At 37.8% G+C, this 18,712-nt stretch overlaps 1 protein-coding gene across 3 annotated transcripts; it reads right to left on the minus strand.

Moving 5' to 3' along the window:
* Positions 1-557: 557 nt before the first annotated feature.
* rnf144ab (ring finger protein 144ab) lies at positions 558-18,318 on the minus strand. 3 transcript variants are annotated; one of them, XM_082148405.1, is made up of 9 exons: positions 18,042-18,311; positions 16,117-16,199; positions 6,566-6,719; positions 5,599-5,703; positions 5,406-5,466; positions 4,853-5,063; positions 3,667-3,814; positions 3,299-3,388; positions 558-1,985 (listed from the first exon to the last, which is right to left on the minus strand). In XM_082148405.1, the coding sequence occupies exons 2-9, from the start codon at positions 16,143-16,145 to the stop codon at positions 1,851-1,853; spliced, it is 933 nt and encodes a 310-aa protein (XP_082004531.1). In that variant the 5' UTR covers positions 16,146-16,199; positions 18,042-18,311; the 3' UTR covers positions 558-1,850. The 3 variants fall into 3 exon arrangements, with proteins under 3 accessions (XP_082004531.1, XP_082004533.1, XP_082004532.1); XM_082148407.1 differs by lacking the exon at positions 16,117-16,199 and having other exon boundaries at positions 18,201-18,318; XM_082148406.1 differs by lacking the exon at positions 16,117-16,199 and having other exon boundaries at positions 18,042-18,308.
* Positions 18,319-18,712: the final 394 nt, after the last annotated feature.

The following is an 18,712-nucleotide window of genomic DNA, read 5'->3' on the forward strand; positions in this document are numbered from 1 at the left end:
CAATGGAAACACTGTCTGAATCGTTCCCCATCCCCTATATAGTGCACTATGTACCATTCACCATATAGAAAATAGTAAATGTGTGAACAAGTGATCGATTTTAGCTGCAGCTTCAGTGTCCATTTATAGTGTAGGGGGCGGGAAGCTTTAGATTCTAGAGAGCATTTGATTGGACAGAAGCTGAGGTGCAGCGGGACATCATCAAACTAAATAGGAATTGTGTTGTTGTTTTGGAGCACACTAGCTTAGATAACAGTAAGGCTAACATTCATATTTAAAGCCAAAAAACTGATTTCATGGGACCATTTTGCAAATGGTGACGGAAAACTCGCTTGAGTGAACTGTTTTTTCTTACCTTTATAGTCTTAAAAAGGGGCAATATAATATAAATCGATCATGAGCAATGCTAGAGACTCTAGTCCGCTTTTTGCATTTGTCCAATCAATGACAATGCAAATATGCTTTGTTGTTCTCACTTAACTAACATTGCAGTATGGAGATGGGCCAATATATATATATATTTTTAACGGTTCTATTGTGAAAGAAAAGCCAACCAATGCACTGCAGCATAATATATTTAAACATGAAAAACATGTGAATACACAGTATATACAGTTAGCTACAAAAAGTGTTTTAACACTTAAAAAAAAAAAAAAGAACAGAAAAAGTGTACAAAACATAGAAAAAAATTAAAGGTATATTTAACTGAACAAGAACAAAAACTACAGTAGGTGTTCCCTAGTAATCAACCAATTATTAATGTGCTAGACAGTGAACACATGGGCTTACACATCACATTTGGCAAATTGTTCCCAATAGTATGACTCCAAAAAATTAATTATACGCAACTCCTAGAATGACCTGAAAAGTAAGAAGTTAAGCCTCACTGGCCTGAATACTTTGACCTAAATTGGCAGGCACATGGTAATGCAGGTTGTATTTGGATCTTCAACAGGTTGTGGATAAGACCCTTCTGGGTTAAGCCAACATATCCGTTAAAATCAACAAAATGCATGTAGATGACATCATTCACGACGTGAATAAAATATTAGCTTGCTTTAATGATACGTTTGTGATAGCTCGGTTATAAACAGTGATTGATATTTGACCAACTCTCCGATACCAGGAGGATAAGAAATATTTCAGCAACACCCAAACCTACAAGCTTTGAGAAGGCATCAGGTGGCACGTCTGCTACGTCTGGGGTGTGTGTGCAGTATCTGAGTAAACTCAAATGGAAGAACAAGGTTTTGCTGTCCTAAGAAAGAGTGTACAGGAAGCATACAGAAGCAAGTGGCAGGCTGAGGCTCAGGAAGTAACATCCTCTGCCTCCAGCATGCATTTGCAAATACACTAGAAAAACTGGCAGAAATATTGAGGTTGTGTGACTATGCTACAAGAATGAAAGCAGTGCTAAGAAGTGTATTCCTGTCAAGTCTGTAATCAACAGAACTTGTCTTTTGTAATATCCCAGGTTAAACAACATCATAAAAAAGCTTAGTTAACCATAATACCACAAAGTGAAGAAACAGTGAAGATGAGAAAAGAGTACAAGACAGTGTGTAACAAAAGAACAGCTGTATGTCATACAGGAAACAAAAGTGCTTGCTTCCAAATATTACAGATCTATTTAACTCCGATGGCTTATCCAATCACCTTCTCTGCTCCTCCATAACACCTTTCAATGCAAGTCAACATTTGAATGCAACTGAGATGTGCAGTCTCACGGACAGACGAGCCGAGTCTTTCACCAATGCCCCTGCAAAAGTGTGCTCAGGAGAATCAGGTGAGATGGGATCACAGCTGATCCAAACGAGATGCAAGTCGCCTCCTGAAGCTGAAACCGAGCTCTAGGTAGGAAGAGGGTCGTCGTCACCGCCACGTTTACACTTGCATTTGCAGCAGAGGACGAAGGGAGTAGCCAGCAAAAGGAAAGGGGAGGCCACTAGCAAGAGCAGACCGAAGCCAGCAAAGATCCCAACAACCTGATCACAGAAATGAAAAGATCATAATGAAAAAATTAAATTAAATTAGGAAAAAAAATAAATGTGTACACATTCCTGTTGATTATAAACTGAAACGGATATTGGTCTGTGATGTCAAACTCTTATTTCATGCTCTTATATGTCAAACCAGAAGGCATTCTGCCACGGGAGGGCAGTAATGGCTCTTGGTAATCATATCTTTGATATGAAAAAAAAGCTTCTATATAGTTTTGGGAGCATCAAGAATGTAAAAACTTTCCAGTTCTGAAAACGTTAAAGAACGGTCTAAATAAAATGGAATATCAACAAGCTAACATGTAAAACACTTGGCTTTTAAATAAAATAAAATAAACGTATTGATACTGTGTCCTCATAATATCATAAAATGTATATCATTTGATATATTAATACTTTAAGCAAGGATATTTTTAAATTGTTAGAAAGTGACAATGGGGCATTAATAATGTTACAGAGGATATCTTTTTAAATAACTAATATAAATTCTATTAAATCAAAGAATCCTGAAAAGTGAAAACAAAATTATAGTTTCCACAAAAATATTTAGTAGCACAACTGTTTTCAATATTGATAATAATAATAAATGTTTCTTGAGCACCAAATCAACATATTAGAATGATTTATAAAGGATCATGTGACGCTAAAGACTGAAGTAATGATGCGGAAAATTCAGCTTTACCATCACAGGAAAAAATTACATTTAAACTATATACTGTATAAATTTGAAAACTTATTTTAAATTGTAATAATAATAATAAATATTATTTTGTACAGTATTTTAATAAAATAAATAAGTCTTAGTGAGAATAAAAGACTTGCTAAAAAAATATGAACTGACCCCAAATATTTGATCAGTATTGTATATATAAAACAATGACCTCATTCTAAAATGCCTATTTTTAGATGCCTATTAACTGATGATTTGTTGAGTTGTGAGAACAAAATATTAAGACAATGTAGTTCCCTCTACATCAAATGTCTGAAATATTAACATACAGTAGGTTGGGGGGGTCCCTTTTATACATCTACCACTAGATAAAGAGACGCATCATATGCATACACACATTTAGGCAGGTCTAAAATGGCATCGCTGCCCTGTTGTGCTTTTGAGGATCAGCCACCTCTCACTCTCTCTCCATTTCAAATACAATAAAATCTCTCTAACCTCGCACAGATAGATCATGCTCTGTTACTTTTACAGTATTGGAGGGTTATTTCAGGTGAAATGTGTGGCCCAGCTTGTCTTTAGCACTTCAGATCTGCAGTCTGGAGGGATGCGCTCATGTGGCACATACCTGTGTCCGATGCCAGATGACGGAGGCTCTGGAATGTCCCAGTTTGTTCCGGCACGGACCTTTATCATAGTGAATCAGTAAGAAGTCATCCTGAGGAAGTGAAGGAAAGATGTTAGTGTCAATAAAGATAAATATGAGTTACATGGAGAAGCAGCACTTTAAAACTCCCACAATATATCGGTCTAAACAAGCATGACTGTAGTGGAGCAATAACACATTTAATAAGACATTCCTATGGGAGTTCTACCTTTATGGTACATAATTAGTATAGACATTTTTTGGCCTCTTTTAAATAATAGAAATAATAATAATGTCTAATAATAAAATAATAATAATACGTTTTTAAACATGTCATATGCACAACTTACGTCCAATGACTCCAGGCAGTACCAGCAGAAGGCGTGCTTGCAGTTCTTACACATCATCTGGGCACAGCCTTCATCTCTCTCAATGTACACTTTACATTTAGGACAGCGTTTGATCGGAGCCTCGTCCTCCAGGTTCTTGATGTTGAAACTGAAGCGGGGAGATGAACATGGAACACAAGAGATGTTGAGCTTTATGTTCTGTTTAGGGTCTGAGAGACACATGTTGCTAATGTTATGAAGTCTGATTATAAATAAAACCTAAACTTGCTAACATACTTCACAGTTATATATAAACACTACAGTTTTTGGAGTTGAAGTTTTTTTTTAAGTTTTTTTAAGAAGTCTCTTATGCTCACCAAGGCTGCATTTATTGGATCAAAATAAAGTAAAAACTGTAATAGTGAAATATTATTACAATTAAAAAGGGACTTTATTTATTTATTATTTTAATACATTTTAAAATGGAACTTATTCCTGTGATGACAAAGCTGAATTTTCAGCATCATTACAGTCTTCAGTGTCACATGATCCTTCAGAAATCATTTTAATATGCTGATTTGCTGTTCAATTGTTGTTCTTCTTATCAATTGTGAAAACAGTTATGCCACTTTATATTTTTTAGGATTAATGTTTTGGGGTATTCTTTGAGTAGGAAGTTCAAAATAACAGCATTATTTGAAAAATTTGTATTTTGTAACAATATAAATGTATTTACTGTCAATTTTGATGCATTTAATCGATTCTCATCATTCTCATTTGATTTTATAAAAAATTATTTTGTATTGTAAAAAAAAGTGTTTTTGTTGAAATCAAAAGGACTCGAAGCAGAATTGTAACTAAAATGAATACCAGATGCAGTGTTGTAAAACAAAAGGAGACGTTAAATAGGCCCAGAAACTTAAATAAGGGGGAATATAAGATAATTGTAATTATCTGTACATAATGGGGTACACCCACAGAAGCAATAGGCTTGTTCGACTTGAACCGGCGCTGCACAGACCGATCGGTTTATGACATCAAAGTCCCGCGAGAACAATTCAAAAGCATAAGGAGCCGTCTACTTTCTAATCGCTCGCGCGGTACTTTGATGTTTTTTCACCGATCGGTCTGTGCAGCACCGGTTCAAGTCGAACAAGCCTAATAATCTCTGCTGTGAATGCTACATGATTTGATGCTGAGGTTTTACCCGTTTTCCCCAGGCAGGAAGGTGGTAATTGGCAGGCTCTCCTGACATGCCTGGCCGGTGTGGCAGTCCGCCCTGCAGGCAGAGCAGAAACGCAGACTGCACTGAGGGCACTGAACCGGCTGCGGCAACTGCACCTCTGCTTCATTCAGCTGGCACACTGTTTGGCACGAGGACGACGGGCACCAGGTCCGACAAGGATCCAGAAGCACCTCTGTAAGGAAAAACAAACAGCATGCTTGAAATGATGACCCATTCGGTCTGATCTGCAACTACTACAGACATCTACAACAATTCTGTTTTATGAATGTGTTAAAATTTGATGCAGGCTTTGCAAAAAAAGGCTGATGTTGAAGATTAAGCATTTAAAAATACTATATTACACATGACAGAAAACTCTGTTCTTAGAGGAACAAAGCGATATTAAATAAAAATGCAATGCATTTCTTATAGAAAGCAGCAAAAAACAGAGCTTTTAAGTAGATGAGTTAGAGATGGGTGTAAAAAGTGAAATTATTTAGGACCATGCACTTATGCATCTCTCGGGGAAACTCACCTCGCTCAAACTGGAGTCTCTTATAACGTTGCATGACCTCTGCAGCCACCATACACTCAATCTACAGCAGAGAAACAGAGTATATGAGCAAGACAGGAGCAAATGACAGAGGGAGAGAGACTGTCGTAATACTTTAAAACTTCAATAGTCTTTCTAGTCTCTAGCAAAAGTGACACATTTTAAGTGAACTTACCTCATTTTCCAGTAAATGTCCCTGTTTCGGGCAGGCAGAGTCTGGACAGCTAATAGCTGGTTCGAGGCCCTCTTTAATGAGCAGTTCAACATATTGCTTCAAACACTGTAAGAGACAGATTTCTTATTTTTCATCTTTGAAAAAAAATGATGAGACAACTGCTGCCTGTGGTTATGTTTCCACCCACAAACACTCTGTTCATTGTAGTCAAGCCAACATCAAACCATCACAGCATTCTGCAGAGACAACATTCAAGAGCTGCTCGTAGAGAACATATCAAGATTAAAAAAATCTTTATTCTATCTATCTATCTATCTATCTATCTATCTATCTATCTATCTATCTATCTATCTATCTATCTATCTATCTATCTATCTATCTATCTATCTATCTATCTATCTATCTATCTATCTATCTATCTATCTATCTATCTATCTATCTATCTATCTATCTATCTATCTATCTATCTATCTATCAATCATTACATTACAGCTGTATTCTCACATGTAAAGTAGTGCTGGGCGGTATGCTGGTTCATACCGAATACTGGTGTTTATTTTTGTTAAGATATTAATTTTTAATATACGCAATCCCGGTGTATGCCGCTTAAACAACATTGGGATTGCGGCGCGATCTGTTTAAGAGGACATGGTGATGCACAGCTGTGTGTGTTACTGTAAAGATGAGGAGGTTAAACTATAATTGAAAGCTGTCAAATTATATTAGTATTTCCCATACATTGGTTCACAATAGGCACCAAGTCATGCTTGAAAAAAATACCGTAATATTAATATATACCGTCATATACCGTGAAACTGGTATAATTTTGAAAAATACCGAGATATGGATTTTTGGTCATAGCGCCCGGCACTAATGTAAAGAGACTGCATTACAATTTGTTTTGTAACACTAGTTGGCACATTGCTGAAAAACACACAGGAGTGGCCACTGAAGACACAGTCCTTACCAGACTGCAAAATATGCACTGGCACTGGGAGATGGTGGTCATCTGTTCCAGGGGAAACTCTCCCAGGCACAGTTTACAGGACAGAAGCGGCGCCAGGTCCACGTCCCAGCTGGGTTCGTAGCGAGAGCTGCTCATGGTATGCCGATCCGGGACACTAAAAGACAGAGAGAAAGCATGTCTTAAAAACAGCTAAAGCAGTTAATAAATGCCATATTTTATCTATTTTAAAATTGTATCTATTATATCTATCTTTAAAAATAAAACACTAGAAATTATAAATAATAAATGCAACAAGTATAACTAGTATAATATGATTTCAGTATAATTTATATACTACTATAGTATTTATTCATATTTTGAATTAGCTTTCATTTTTATATTTTCATTTTTAATTTTAGTTACTAATTTTATTTGCTTTTTTCATATTTCCATATTTTTGTTTATATTACTTTTATTATTTCCATTTAATTTATTTTTTATTTTTAGTTTCACTTCAGCTAGTTGCCAAAGCAAGATCATTTTCAGTTAATTTTAAGTTTTTCCATCTAACAATACCATTTTATTTTAGCTTTATTTCACTTACCAAAAGCAATTAAAATAGTTTTAGATTCAGTTAACAATAACAATGATCAAAACATTATAATGTACAGTAAGAAAAAATTGATATTGTTTTTGAGACAAGCTAAAGATTACTTTTAGCAGTGCTTTTAAAGATTACCATTGTTGTCATCTAATGCTCACTTAAAGTTAATCTAAATGTAAAAATAAATAATGGAAATTAGAAGTCACAATTAAATAAACAATATTGATTAATAAATTCGAATGTAGGCCAAAAGCTGATATGGTACTGATACCGTTTCCATATAAAAGACAATATTTTAAACTTAAAGGGTAAAAAGGTACCTTTAACTAGGGCCATAGATACAAAGATTTAGGGGATCTCATTACTTATCCATTAAAATGCTTGGTCTGTCTGCCACAGAGTTTTCCTCCCGAGAGCTTCTGCTGTTTGCTCAGAGCTTGTCCAATCAGTCAATGGCAAGTATGTCAATATCCCTCAGTACTGCTGCCAGGCAACCCAAAGAAAACTAATGACTGTCTCCACTGGAGAACCCTACAGAACAAACTCCCTCAGAGAGTACGAGCAACACGGCGCAGCTTGCTAAAAACAAACAGACCCCCGCATAACACACACATATCATTTATAAGGCTACTGTATGTGCAAACTTTCAAACGCTCCTTCCCAATATGGCACAGCAAAACTTTTTGCAACTGAAGTTACTAAAAAGTAATGTGGCTCACTGTACCTCACTGAGCGCTACACGCCATCATGAGCTGAAATAATGAACTGAGGAACATTCATATGGACTAGTTAGTGCGCTTCCCCACAGCAGATATCTGTGTAGGTGGAGACAGATGGAGACTCATGTGCTTGCGCCTGCAGGATCTCATTGTGTTAGTGGTGGCGGGAATAGTCGACAGCCCAAACAACAAACGGCTCTCAGCAGGCTGTGCGTCTCTCCGTTTGGGCCTCTCACCTCCGTCAGCACACCCACACACACAGCATCTCTCAGTCATATCATTTGTAAAGCCACGTGTACACGTGAGATTATTCCGTCCTTTATGATCGTTGCTTTTCAGGTCGCCTGCCTTGAGATCTTGGGTAGAAATCAAAGCAGTGACTCTATGATGTACATCTTATGACAACAATGGGGTTTCCCATTACCCTACAAATTGCGCAAATTGAAATTACGCCCAATGGAAACACGTCAATTTCGCAAAAACTTCCATTTATCGCAAAAAAGTTCAGGCAATTCGAAAAAGAAATATTTTGCAAAACTGCAATGGAAACAGTTTTTGCGTATTTATAGGTCAGCTGACGTAGATGACGCGGTGTGTTTGGACAGAATACGAGACAGAGTTCTTTATTAAATTCACATAAGACAAAAGAATTACAGGAATAATGGATTCTGAAACCTCAAATAAATGCCACAATCAAGACCTCGAAGCAGAAATGAGGGAGAAACACCCAGAAACTCCTCATATGTGCCGCTCACAAGTATAATAAGGGTCGCTCCTTACCATTAATGCTTTGAAAACACACATACACTCACCTAAAGGATTATTAGGAACACCTGTTCAATTTCTCATTAATGCAATTATCTAATCAACCAATCACATGGTAGTTGCTTCAATGCATTTAGGGGTGTGGTCCTGGTCAAGACAATCTCCTGAACTCCAAACTGCATGTCAGAATGGGAAAGAAAGGTTATTTAAGCAATTTTGAGCGTGGCATGGTTGTTGGTGCCAGACGGGCCGGTCTGAGTATTTCACAATCTGCTCAGTTACTGGGATTTTCACGCACAACCATTTCTAGGGTTTACAAAGAATGGTGTGAAAAGGGAAAAACATCCAGAATGCGGCAGTCCTGTGGGCGAAAATGCCTTGTTGATGCTAGAGGTCAGAGGAGAATGGGCCGACTGATTCAAGCTGATAGAAGAGCAACTTTGACTGAAACAACCACTCGTTACACCCGAGGTATGCAGCAAAGCATTTGTGAAGCCACAACACGCACAACCTTGAGGCGGATGGGCTACAACAGCAGAAGACCCCACCGGGTACCACTCATCTCCACTACAAATAGGAAAAAGAGGCTACAATTTGCACAAGCTCACCAAAATTGGACAGTTGAAGACTGGAAAAATGTTGCCTGGTCTGATGAGTCTCGATTTCTGTTGAGACATTCAGATGGTAGAGTCAGAATTTGGCGTAAACAGAATGAGAACATGGATTCATCATGCCTTGTTACCACTGCAGGCTGGTGGTGTAATGGTGTGGGGGATGTTTTCTTGGCAGACTTTAGGCCCCTTAGTGCCAATTGGGCATCGTTTAAATGCCACGGCCTACCTGAGCATTGTTTCTGACCATGTCCATCCCTTTATGACCACCATGTACCCATCCTCTGATGGCTACTTCCAGCAGGATAATGCACCATGTCACAAAGCTCGAATCATTTCAAATTGGTTTCTTGAAGTTGAACATGACAATGAGTTCACTGTACTAAAATGGCCTCCACAGTCACCAGATCTCAACCCAATAGAGCATCTTTGGGATGTGGTGGAACGGGAGCTTCGTGCCCTGGATGTGCATCCCACAAATCTCCATCAACTGCAAGATGCTATCCTATCAATATGGGCCAACATTTCTAAAGAATGCTTTCAGCACCTTGTTGAATCAATGCCACGTAGAATTAAGGCAGTTCTGAAGGCGAAAGGGGGTCAAACACAGTATTACCGGTAGTATGGTGTTCCTAATAATCCTTTAGGTGAGTGTACATCTTCGATTAATAATAATGGCGAGTGCAGGGCTGGGATTAGTACATAAACCTACCAACGTCCATTACTATGGTTTTTGGAATGATTTTACTCATCGCGAGAGGAAAAAATGAAGTTTCAGTCGCATAACATCGGTTAATGGAAACGCCGTCATGTCGCAATAGTTTGTCGACATATAAAAAATAAATAAATAAAAAGCAAAAAAAAAAAGCAAAAAAAAAAAAAAAGCAAAAGTTTTGCGCAAATCTGTAATGGAAACGCGCCTAATGACACCATTAATCATTGCACTTTATGAAATCCTCAAATGAAAAAAATAAAATATTGTGCAGTGTCTGAAATCTATCATGGACTGCTTTTTCTTTAGTGCGAAAGGAGGCAATGTTGAAAATGCAAGACTTCTCTTACTCTGACAAACACACTGCATCAAACATCACCAGTTAAGCTGTTCTTCATCACACTGTAGGACCGCAACCCAACATTTCTGATTCATCACAGTCGCAATAAAACCTCGTCGGTGTGAATAAAAGTGATAAAAGACTGCAGAGTTTGCCCTACTACAAAATAAATCTTTCATAATTACCAAAATTGGTCTCAAACATTAAAATCATAGCCACAGTCAAACAGTATAGGCATAATACATCAAATGTCATCAGGAACACTATTATATAATAAGTATAATAATAATAATAATATAATATAAGTATAATATAATACTATATAAACAATAGGCCTCTGAGAAAGCACTCTACTGTAGTTCAAAAATAGACTCAAATTCAAACAACTAGAACAAGGTAACTTTGAAGAGGAATAAATTACTAAAAAAACAAAGAGGTCCACCAAAGACTTTTCTTTTCAGAGTTTTTCCAAAATCAAAAGGGAAATCCCAGAAGGCCTATAAACCTCCATTGTTCATTCATCTAGACAACAACTAACCACATCTTGAGCTCTTCCTCCATAGAAATGGGCCAGGAAGGGAAATACCCTATAAAGTTGGGTCACGCACATCAGTTTGGCACAATGAATCCCTCAAAGAGTCCAAGATGAAGACGGAGAGTGTCCAAAAGCCTGGCACTGTAATTGAACTTCTCTATCTGCTGATGGAGGTAAATAGCACTAATACCTAGCTCTAAAGCACATTTTCTTGTTGTGTATGCACATTTAAAAGTGCTCACGGATCACTTTAATAAAGGAACTGGCTTTGCTCAGTTTTGCAAAAAGCGTTGGGGCCAAGATAACTTTCAGTTGAGCGCAAGTATGAGTAAAATTATATAACTGATAAAGGTCTTACATAAGATCTATTTTTAATCTATCTAGGTTGAAGCCAAATTAAGCTGTTCTCTCCATTGTCACTCCAACTGTCTCTTATGAGCGGTCTGGAAACAGTTTAGCTATAGTCAAGACCTTTGGTGGAAACATTAAAAGACATTTTATTCCATAAATGAAGACAATGTAAAGACAAATTCAAAGTATATCTTTACACTAACTCACTGTACCTCTTCATATCTGCATACAATTTTTTTTTAAAGTGTTAAAACCATTTACAGCAGCACTTTAAATTAGTCTAAATGTGCTCAGAACAAACATACAGAGATGCCTTTGGTAGGTCTTCGGATTTGTGTCAGCAACAACACTGAAATCCCTGAACAACCTAATTGCTTAATTGGATTACATTACAAAGGAGGAGTATGTGAATGCATATATATATGAGAGAGAGAGAGAGAGAGAGAGAGAGAGAGAGAGAGAGAGAGAGAGAGAGAGAGAGAGAGAGAGAGAGAGAGAGAGAGAGAGAGAGAGAGAGAGAGAGAGAGATCTGTCAGAAACATCATCTCAGTTCTTGCGCATGCGTCGCGGCGCTCTCGTGAACTCGCGTCAGAGGCCCACAAGGAACAAAATGAATAGTTGAATAAAGTCTTTTTTGGCCAGAAAAAGTATTCTCGTCGCTTGATAAACTTAAGGTTGAGCCACTGTAGTCACTTGGACTATTTTAACGATGTCTTTACTAACTTTTCTGGGCCGGCAGAATGAAATTACATAGAAGCCTATGAAGGAGTGAGACAGCTCTCAGATTTCATCAAAAATATCTTAATTTGTGTTCCGAAGATGAACGAAAGTCTTACGGGGTTGAAACAACATGAGGGTGAGTAATTACTGACAGAATTTTCATTTTTTTGGTGAACTAACCCTTTAAGCCTAATTGCATTTATCATTATTTTCTGACACTATTGTTGACAATACCACAGATGTAGAGACAAACACTGATCTTGTAAAAAATTGTAACGTTAACTTTACCGACTGATTTACAGCAGCAACACTGTTTTGCATGCTATGGCGCTAAAGTTAGCATGCAATTCCCGCTTATTTTTAGAAAATATATAACATTAATGCACATCAGCAACTCACCAGGAACACCAACAATTTCAGACACCTACTGTAGGTCCACGCATCGTTTTTTAATTTATGTCCCTGTACGCAAACAGGGACAAGTCATAAATTAATGGGAAACCCACCACAGCAATGATCAACCTCTCCTCCATTTTTTCTCCGAACCGCGTCATAGTTCATTACCATAAAGTTGACCTGACTTTGTCGGCGCCGAGCGGACCGAGTTCGAGTCCCGGCTCGTGGACCTTTCCCGATCCCATCCCCCATCTCTCTCCCACCTCACTTCCTGTCAACTCTCTACTGTCCTGTCCCAATAGAAGGCAAAAATCACCCAAAAAATAAAAATAAAAATAAATAAATAATTGACCTGACTTCACCTCTCCTTGACGGCCTGACCGTCCAATACTCGCAGCTTCTCGCCGGAGCTCGCCACCGGCTCACATTGAAAATGAATGAATTCCGGCAACTTTGACGCTCTTGCTGACAGCGGTGTGAATGCACAGCAAGACAATTTTTTTGGTAGCCTGGAAATTCAGACCTAAATCTAAAAGATGAATGGTCTGGCGTCGACTAACGAAAATCGGCCAGCTCGAGGGGCGGCACCAAGCATGCATTTGAAAATCTCACTGCACACAATTGGATAACACTACGACCAGTCACAACAAGTTATCGCTTAGCTTCCAGCGGAGCTAACTGGTAGATTAGACTCTTACCGTATCCGGTCGGCAAAACAGCAAAAACGCCCTTCTTGCAAAGGAACGATTTGAGCGCCGTCTTCTGTTCCTCTTTTAGAGAAAAAAAGTCTAAATCTTTCATTGTAGCGGCCAAAGCCGTTTCAAACAAATGGTATTCATCCATAGCCATCTTGCAATGTTTACTAATGACTTTGACGTTGCAGTGCTGTCGTCATCTCGCCTCTGGCCCGCCTATATCAGATAACCCGATGTGATTGGTGCAGCTCAGATTGAGGGGCATATTTAATGAGCATCATTACTCAACGCCAGAGTAACTCGCTGAGCAAATTCAACTTGTGCTCTCGCGAGAACTCTGGATTATCAGGGTAATTTTTTGGGGCCATTTTGACAGCACTGGTCCTTTTTGTTTTTAGACTAACATTACTAAATGGGTCCCATTATGTTTTTTTCACGTTTTCAACTTTAGCAAAATGAGTAAATGACAGATAGTGGAAAAGGAAAAAATTTGAATTTTCCGGATCTTATGAAATCACATTGTTACTCATTTAAATAATCCCCATCAACGCAATTCACAAAAAAGGGGGCAGAGGCCTGCTTGAGAAGATGAAGTGTGTTACTGCTATGTAACCTTTTTTCCTCCCACCCCAGTTTCAAAATGTTTGGCCTTCTTAAGTCTGACAAATTTAGAGTGGTTAAAATTTGTTTTAAACACTGTTGCTGAACATTATAACCCCAACGTTTATCTGTGTGCTGCACATTTTACGGAGAACAGCTTGTTTTCTGTTGCTTTTGTAAGCTCTCGCTTTTGTAAGACGGTTCACCGGAGCGGTGGAATAAAAAAAGCTGCCAATCACAGCACACTGGGCCAGCTAACCAATCACAGCACATTTCATATTTCGGAGTAACAGTAACTAACGACGCATTTTTTTAACAATCAAGCATGAAAACATATTCGAATACATCCCCAAAACAAAATCAAGACTTCGTAAAAGGGCATAAAAGGACCCTTTTAATACGTTTTCATTTTTGGTGAACTAGGCCTTCACATTTAATTTGTTAATATATGCGCAAAACACTGTGGCCATGTAGGAAAATCCAATGCCAATGACTCCTTCAGAACAAATAGGAATGGACAACAATGAAGGCAAATTCTGCAAATATAACAAAACTAACATGTATCCTCATTTAGAAGAGTGTGGTTTTAAATAATCTCTGCAAGGCAGTGTGCAGGTCTGAGGGAGCCGAGAGTGTTCCAGCCAAGCACAGGATGCGAGCTCTGCCCAAGGAAACAGCAACACTTCCTGTTTTGGCCATACGCATGCCAGCATATGCATGACTATGGAGCACAGACCTATGCTCTGCAAGACCTACTGGAGTAACATAGTAATACACACGGAAAAGTTAGGATTTTATACACCATAAATAAGCCAAAAAAAAAAAAAAAGATCATCTGCATCATGTACAGAAGTTCAGAATGAGACGATGTTGATGTTTTCACAAAAGATTAAGGAAAATCATTCCTCATGATATGATTCCATACTATAGGATAAGGAAATGTTAAGGTTGTTTTAATACTCAATATATGTCAGACACCAACCGCTTTGCCTAATTTAATTAATAATATTTTGGCTTATACCACAATATAATTTAATCATTTAATAAGACACTTGAGTAACAACTAATAAGATCATGTGAGATATCGTCTCACAAACAAGGATTTGAGATCATTGCTAAGTGTTTAATTGAGTGACACATCGCAGTGTGCACCAGAAAGCATTGGGAAAGCTCAGGAGATGAATGTCTAGAGAGCTTGTTCCATTTCAGTGTAGACCGCATGATCTAAAGAGGATTTAACAGATTACCTGAATAGCTGGGATCAAAGGATTTGTAGCAGTTCAAAATGCACACCCATCATCTCTCATTCAACAAATACTGAGGAATACAGAGAAATATGTAGGAGAGTTGTCTTTGTGTACTCTCTGTTCTCATAAGCATTTATGAGGTTTGAGAAGTCAATACTTGATATGCATCCAAAGGTTCTGAAAGTAAGCCGCTTTTTTACTTTTTGGCGAATTTAATCTCTGTTTTGAAGTCAATGGCCTGTGGCCTCATTAGTACTACGGAGATTAACCTACTTCGTTTGAGATTCCTTCTACTGATCTGTTCGGTTCAGATCCACTGCCATTCATTGTTCTTTTGATGTCGGGAGTTGTTATTACAGTTTAGCACAGGGTTTCTCAAACTCGGTCCTGGAGGGCCACTGACCTGCACAGTTTAGCTCCAACCCTGATCAAACACACCTGAGCAAGCTAATCAATGTCTTCAGGATCACCAGAAACTCACAGCTAGGTGTGTTTGATCAGGGTTGGAGCTAAACTGTGCAGGACAGTGGCCCTCCAGGACCGAGTTTGAGAAACCCTGGTTTAGCAGATGGGGGAAAAAAAGCCATAATTCTGACAATGCAACATGACCTCACAGTGAACTCATGATACCAAATACTTAGGAACAGTATATCAGTGAAATATTGTCTTAATCTCATGGGGTACATCAGTTAAAACTTATGCCAAAAGAGTTTGGCTGACAAAAAGGTTTGGGAAACCCTGATTTAGGCCATGAGTATCAAACATATAGGAGCCCCATCAAGGAGTCCAATCTGGATGATTTGCAGAAAAATATTGATATTAAATGACGCTAAATAAACCACAAGTACATTTTGCATATCTGTATGATATATTAATAATATTCTACTTTTAGCAACAGCTCACATCTAAAAACAGCAGAACCTCCTTAAATAACACAAACACAATCTAAATCGGAGTGAAAAGTGTCCCAGCTCATATTTACCTACAGTTTGTGTGAGTCACTCATTAAACATGGAGAGGTAAAAAAAAATTAAAAAAAAATAATAATTTCTCAACCACTGAATAAGGCTGAATATGATACATTCATGGTAATTTGATCATGTTGAGTATGTGATTTAAATTAGTCATACTTTTTTTTTTCTTTTTTTTTTATTCCTAAGGTACAAGACAACATAATATATGACGTGACACTTAGTCCAGACTGTAAAATGCCATAAAATTAGCCGAACACCCCTGTAGGCTGATATTATGCTCCACCAGACATAAAAACACCTCACATTCTGTAAAGCTGGTGATCAGCATGCATTTAGTCACCGCAGCCTCTTGTCCTCACTCGACTGAAAAGATGCTAAACATTTCCCTGATCATAGAAAAAAAAAGGACACATTGATAGGCTAATTTATTTATTACGGCCTCATTAACAATTCGTCTACCTGTGCTGAGACATTAACAAAACCTTGATGTAATATTTAAATTGCCCGTGTGCGTATAGAGCAGGAACACTGAAAGCTGGCAGGCACAGTTTGTTCCGGACATGGGAAGTCCCTGTGCATTTCATGAAAGGGACATTCAGAGCTGCAACCCCAGCTGTACTACAGCAGACACTAATGCCCCTCTTTCATGCTCAGCCCACTTCTGTAACGTCACACTTGGCTCAATTAACTTCCCCTCTTGTTTTCTTTATGGCTGAACATCCCAATTTAGGTTAAAGGCTTCAACCTTCACATAAACCAAACAAATGCGTAGGGTTTTCTTTGAGGTGGAGTTCAAAGCAGGTCTCAAAAATTCCTTTTAGTGATAGTTTTCTACACACTATAGGCAAGATCTATAAATCTTGTCAAAATAGTTAATTTCATAACTCCCTCATTTGAATCTATTTAGCACATTTCTATGAATTTAAGACTTTTCTGGTTTAGACATCTTTGCTGTTGGGGAGTAACTCCAATCAATAGGTCAGGCACTACTCTACATCTAGAGTTATACTTAATATTTAAAACTTATAACACGAATGATCTGGGTCACCCCCAGGCTGGCCACAGCAACAAATACCAAGGCTGTGGCTGCTAGTTGAGTCTAAGCTGAGAGAGGCTTTGAAGGAGTCTATGCATGAATAGGGCACATGTACAGCTCGGCCACTCTTCCATGACCAGAAGAAAATATAGCAGCACATTGTCAGACTAATAAAATCTTAAGAAAAAATAAAATAAAAATAAAGTATTTGTGTAGGCTGGATGTGAACCACACTTATGGTTACAGTCAGTTATTAACGTTAACTAAAACTACTAAAACATCTTGGATGAAAAATGTAAACTTTTTTTGTTGTTGAAATAACTGAAATAAGTTACTAACAAGAAATAAACTAAAACTGTAATGAAAATTTAACTAATAGTAATATTAAAAAACGATTTTTTTTACTTTAAAAAAACCCCAACTAATTTAAAATATTTATAAAAACAAATAATACTAAAATAACACTGGTTACAGGTACACAGATTACCATTTTAATTATTAACAGAAAACTAAGAAATAACAATATAATTAGTAAATGAATTACTGTCTCTCTCTCTCTATAAACACACATTTGCAAAAACAACGTTTGATAAAAAAAAAAACGGTTATTTCACATTGATCAAAACGATTTCCTAATGCATTAAACACCCTTGCAAATGTGGGAAGCATATTCACCCAATGAATCATCAGTAGACTGTCAGCATTATATAACAAACTATTAAGAACAACTCCCACAAACATTGCGAAAGGTCATGTTTTGACTGAGCTATGTCCTGGGAAAGGGAACACATGAACTCATGTTTTCTGAGTAGTCTAGCCCACTTGGTTTCCTAAAAGTACATTTCTGAAGTGATTTAAACCCATACATTTAGATGTCACTATTACTGGTCATAATTAAAGTCATAATTAAAGGGAAAGCCCTATAGGGAAGCCTGTTGTTGCATGTATGACCAGCTCGTATAATATCTAATGGAGTTTCCCTTGATTATGCGAATCGGATCATCCTGACAGCATGCTGAGATTTCCCAAACGCCAGTGTAACTTACTCAGAAAATATCTGCAGCATGTTACGTGTTGCAAACGTCAACAACAGCTACATTTTAAAATAAAAATTACAATGTTGCATGCAAACAAAACAAATCACTGCTGTAAAAACAGAATGATTTAAAGTACCTCTACATGCATTGCTTACCTTAGGATCTATCAGTTGTCAGTCCGTTATAGGAATAACATTTGCTCCACGCTCAACTAAGCTCAATGTCTTCCTATACGTCCGCATTTGTCGCATATAAAATAAGAAATAGCGTACAGAAGCGAAAGACAGTAATATATCGGGAAAAGCGGTTAATACCCTAATTATCATCAGCTGGTCGGACTGATCGCCATGGCTCTCTGGAGAAGCGCCATTTGACTGCGCCTAGAGGCGCGCGGCTGAGAGACGCGACCGATGTGTTGTTAAGATCCGCGCTCACGGGCGCCCTCTGCTGACGCGACGCGAATAATGATGTAAGGTGTACGTAACGGCAGACAGGCGTAAAGTGCCATCTGCTGGTTTTCATCGTGAGCATCATCGTGCACAGAGCTATCCTAATTTGACCTGTGCATGACACATTACAACAGCACCAAAATTCAAAATTCATGCAGTTTATGTAAATTAAAGTTGTAGTTTGATCCGGATCACATTGAAATCGCTTTCACAGAATAGCCTATATCAAAGGTATGGGACAAAATAATTTTGTGTTAGAATAAAACAACAACAACATAAAAAATTTTCGTTCTTTTGTTTACACTTATGATACCAACCCCCAAATTTGATGTGAACTGAAATAAATAAAGTTCCATATGTAAATACAGCACAACAGC

The sequence above is a fragment of the Leuciscus leuciscus genome, assembly GCF_965113295.1.
Source record: "Leuciscus leuciscus genome assembly, chromosome: 19".
NCBI lineage: Eukaryota > Metazoa > Chordata > Actinopteri > Cypriniformes > Leuciscidae > Leuciscus > Leuciscus leuciscus.

What these genes read in the sequence shown, in the direction of transcription:
- rnf144ab (XM_082148405.1), bottom strand. Translation starts at nt 16,145, where the DNA reads ATGCATGCTGATCACCAGCTTTACAGAAT. An exon ending in GATCACCAGCTTTACAGAAT is followed by an intron (nt 6,720 to 16,116) that starts GTGAGGTGTTTT and finishes TCTGTCTTTTAG; the next exon opens with TGTCCCGGATCGGCATACCA. An exon ending in TTCCTGCCTGGGGAAAACGG is followed by an intron (nt 3,815 to 4,852) that starts GTAAAACCTCAG and finishes TCCCCGCTTCAG; the next exon opens with TTTCAACATCAAGAACCTGG.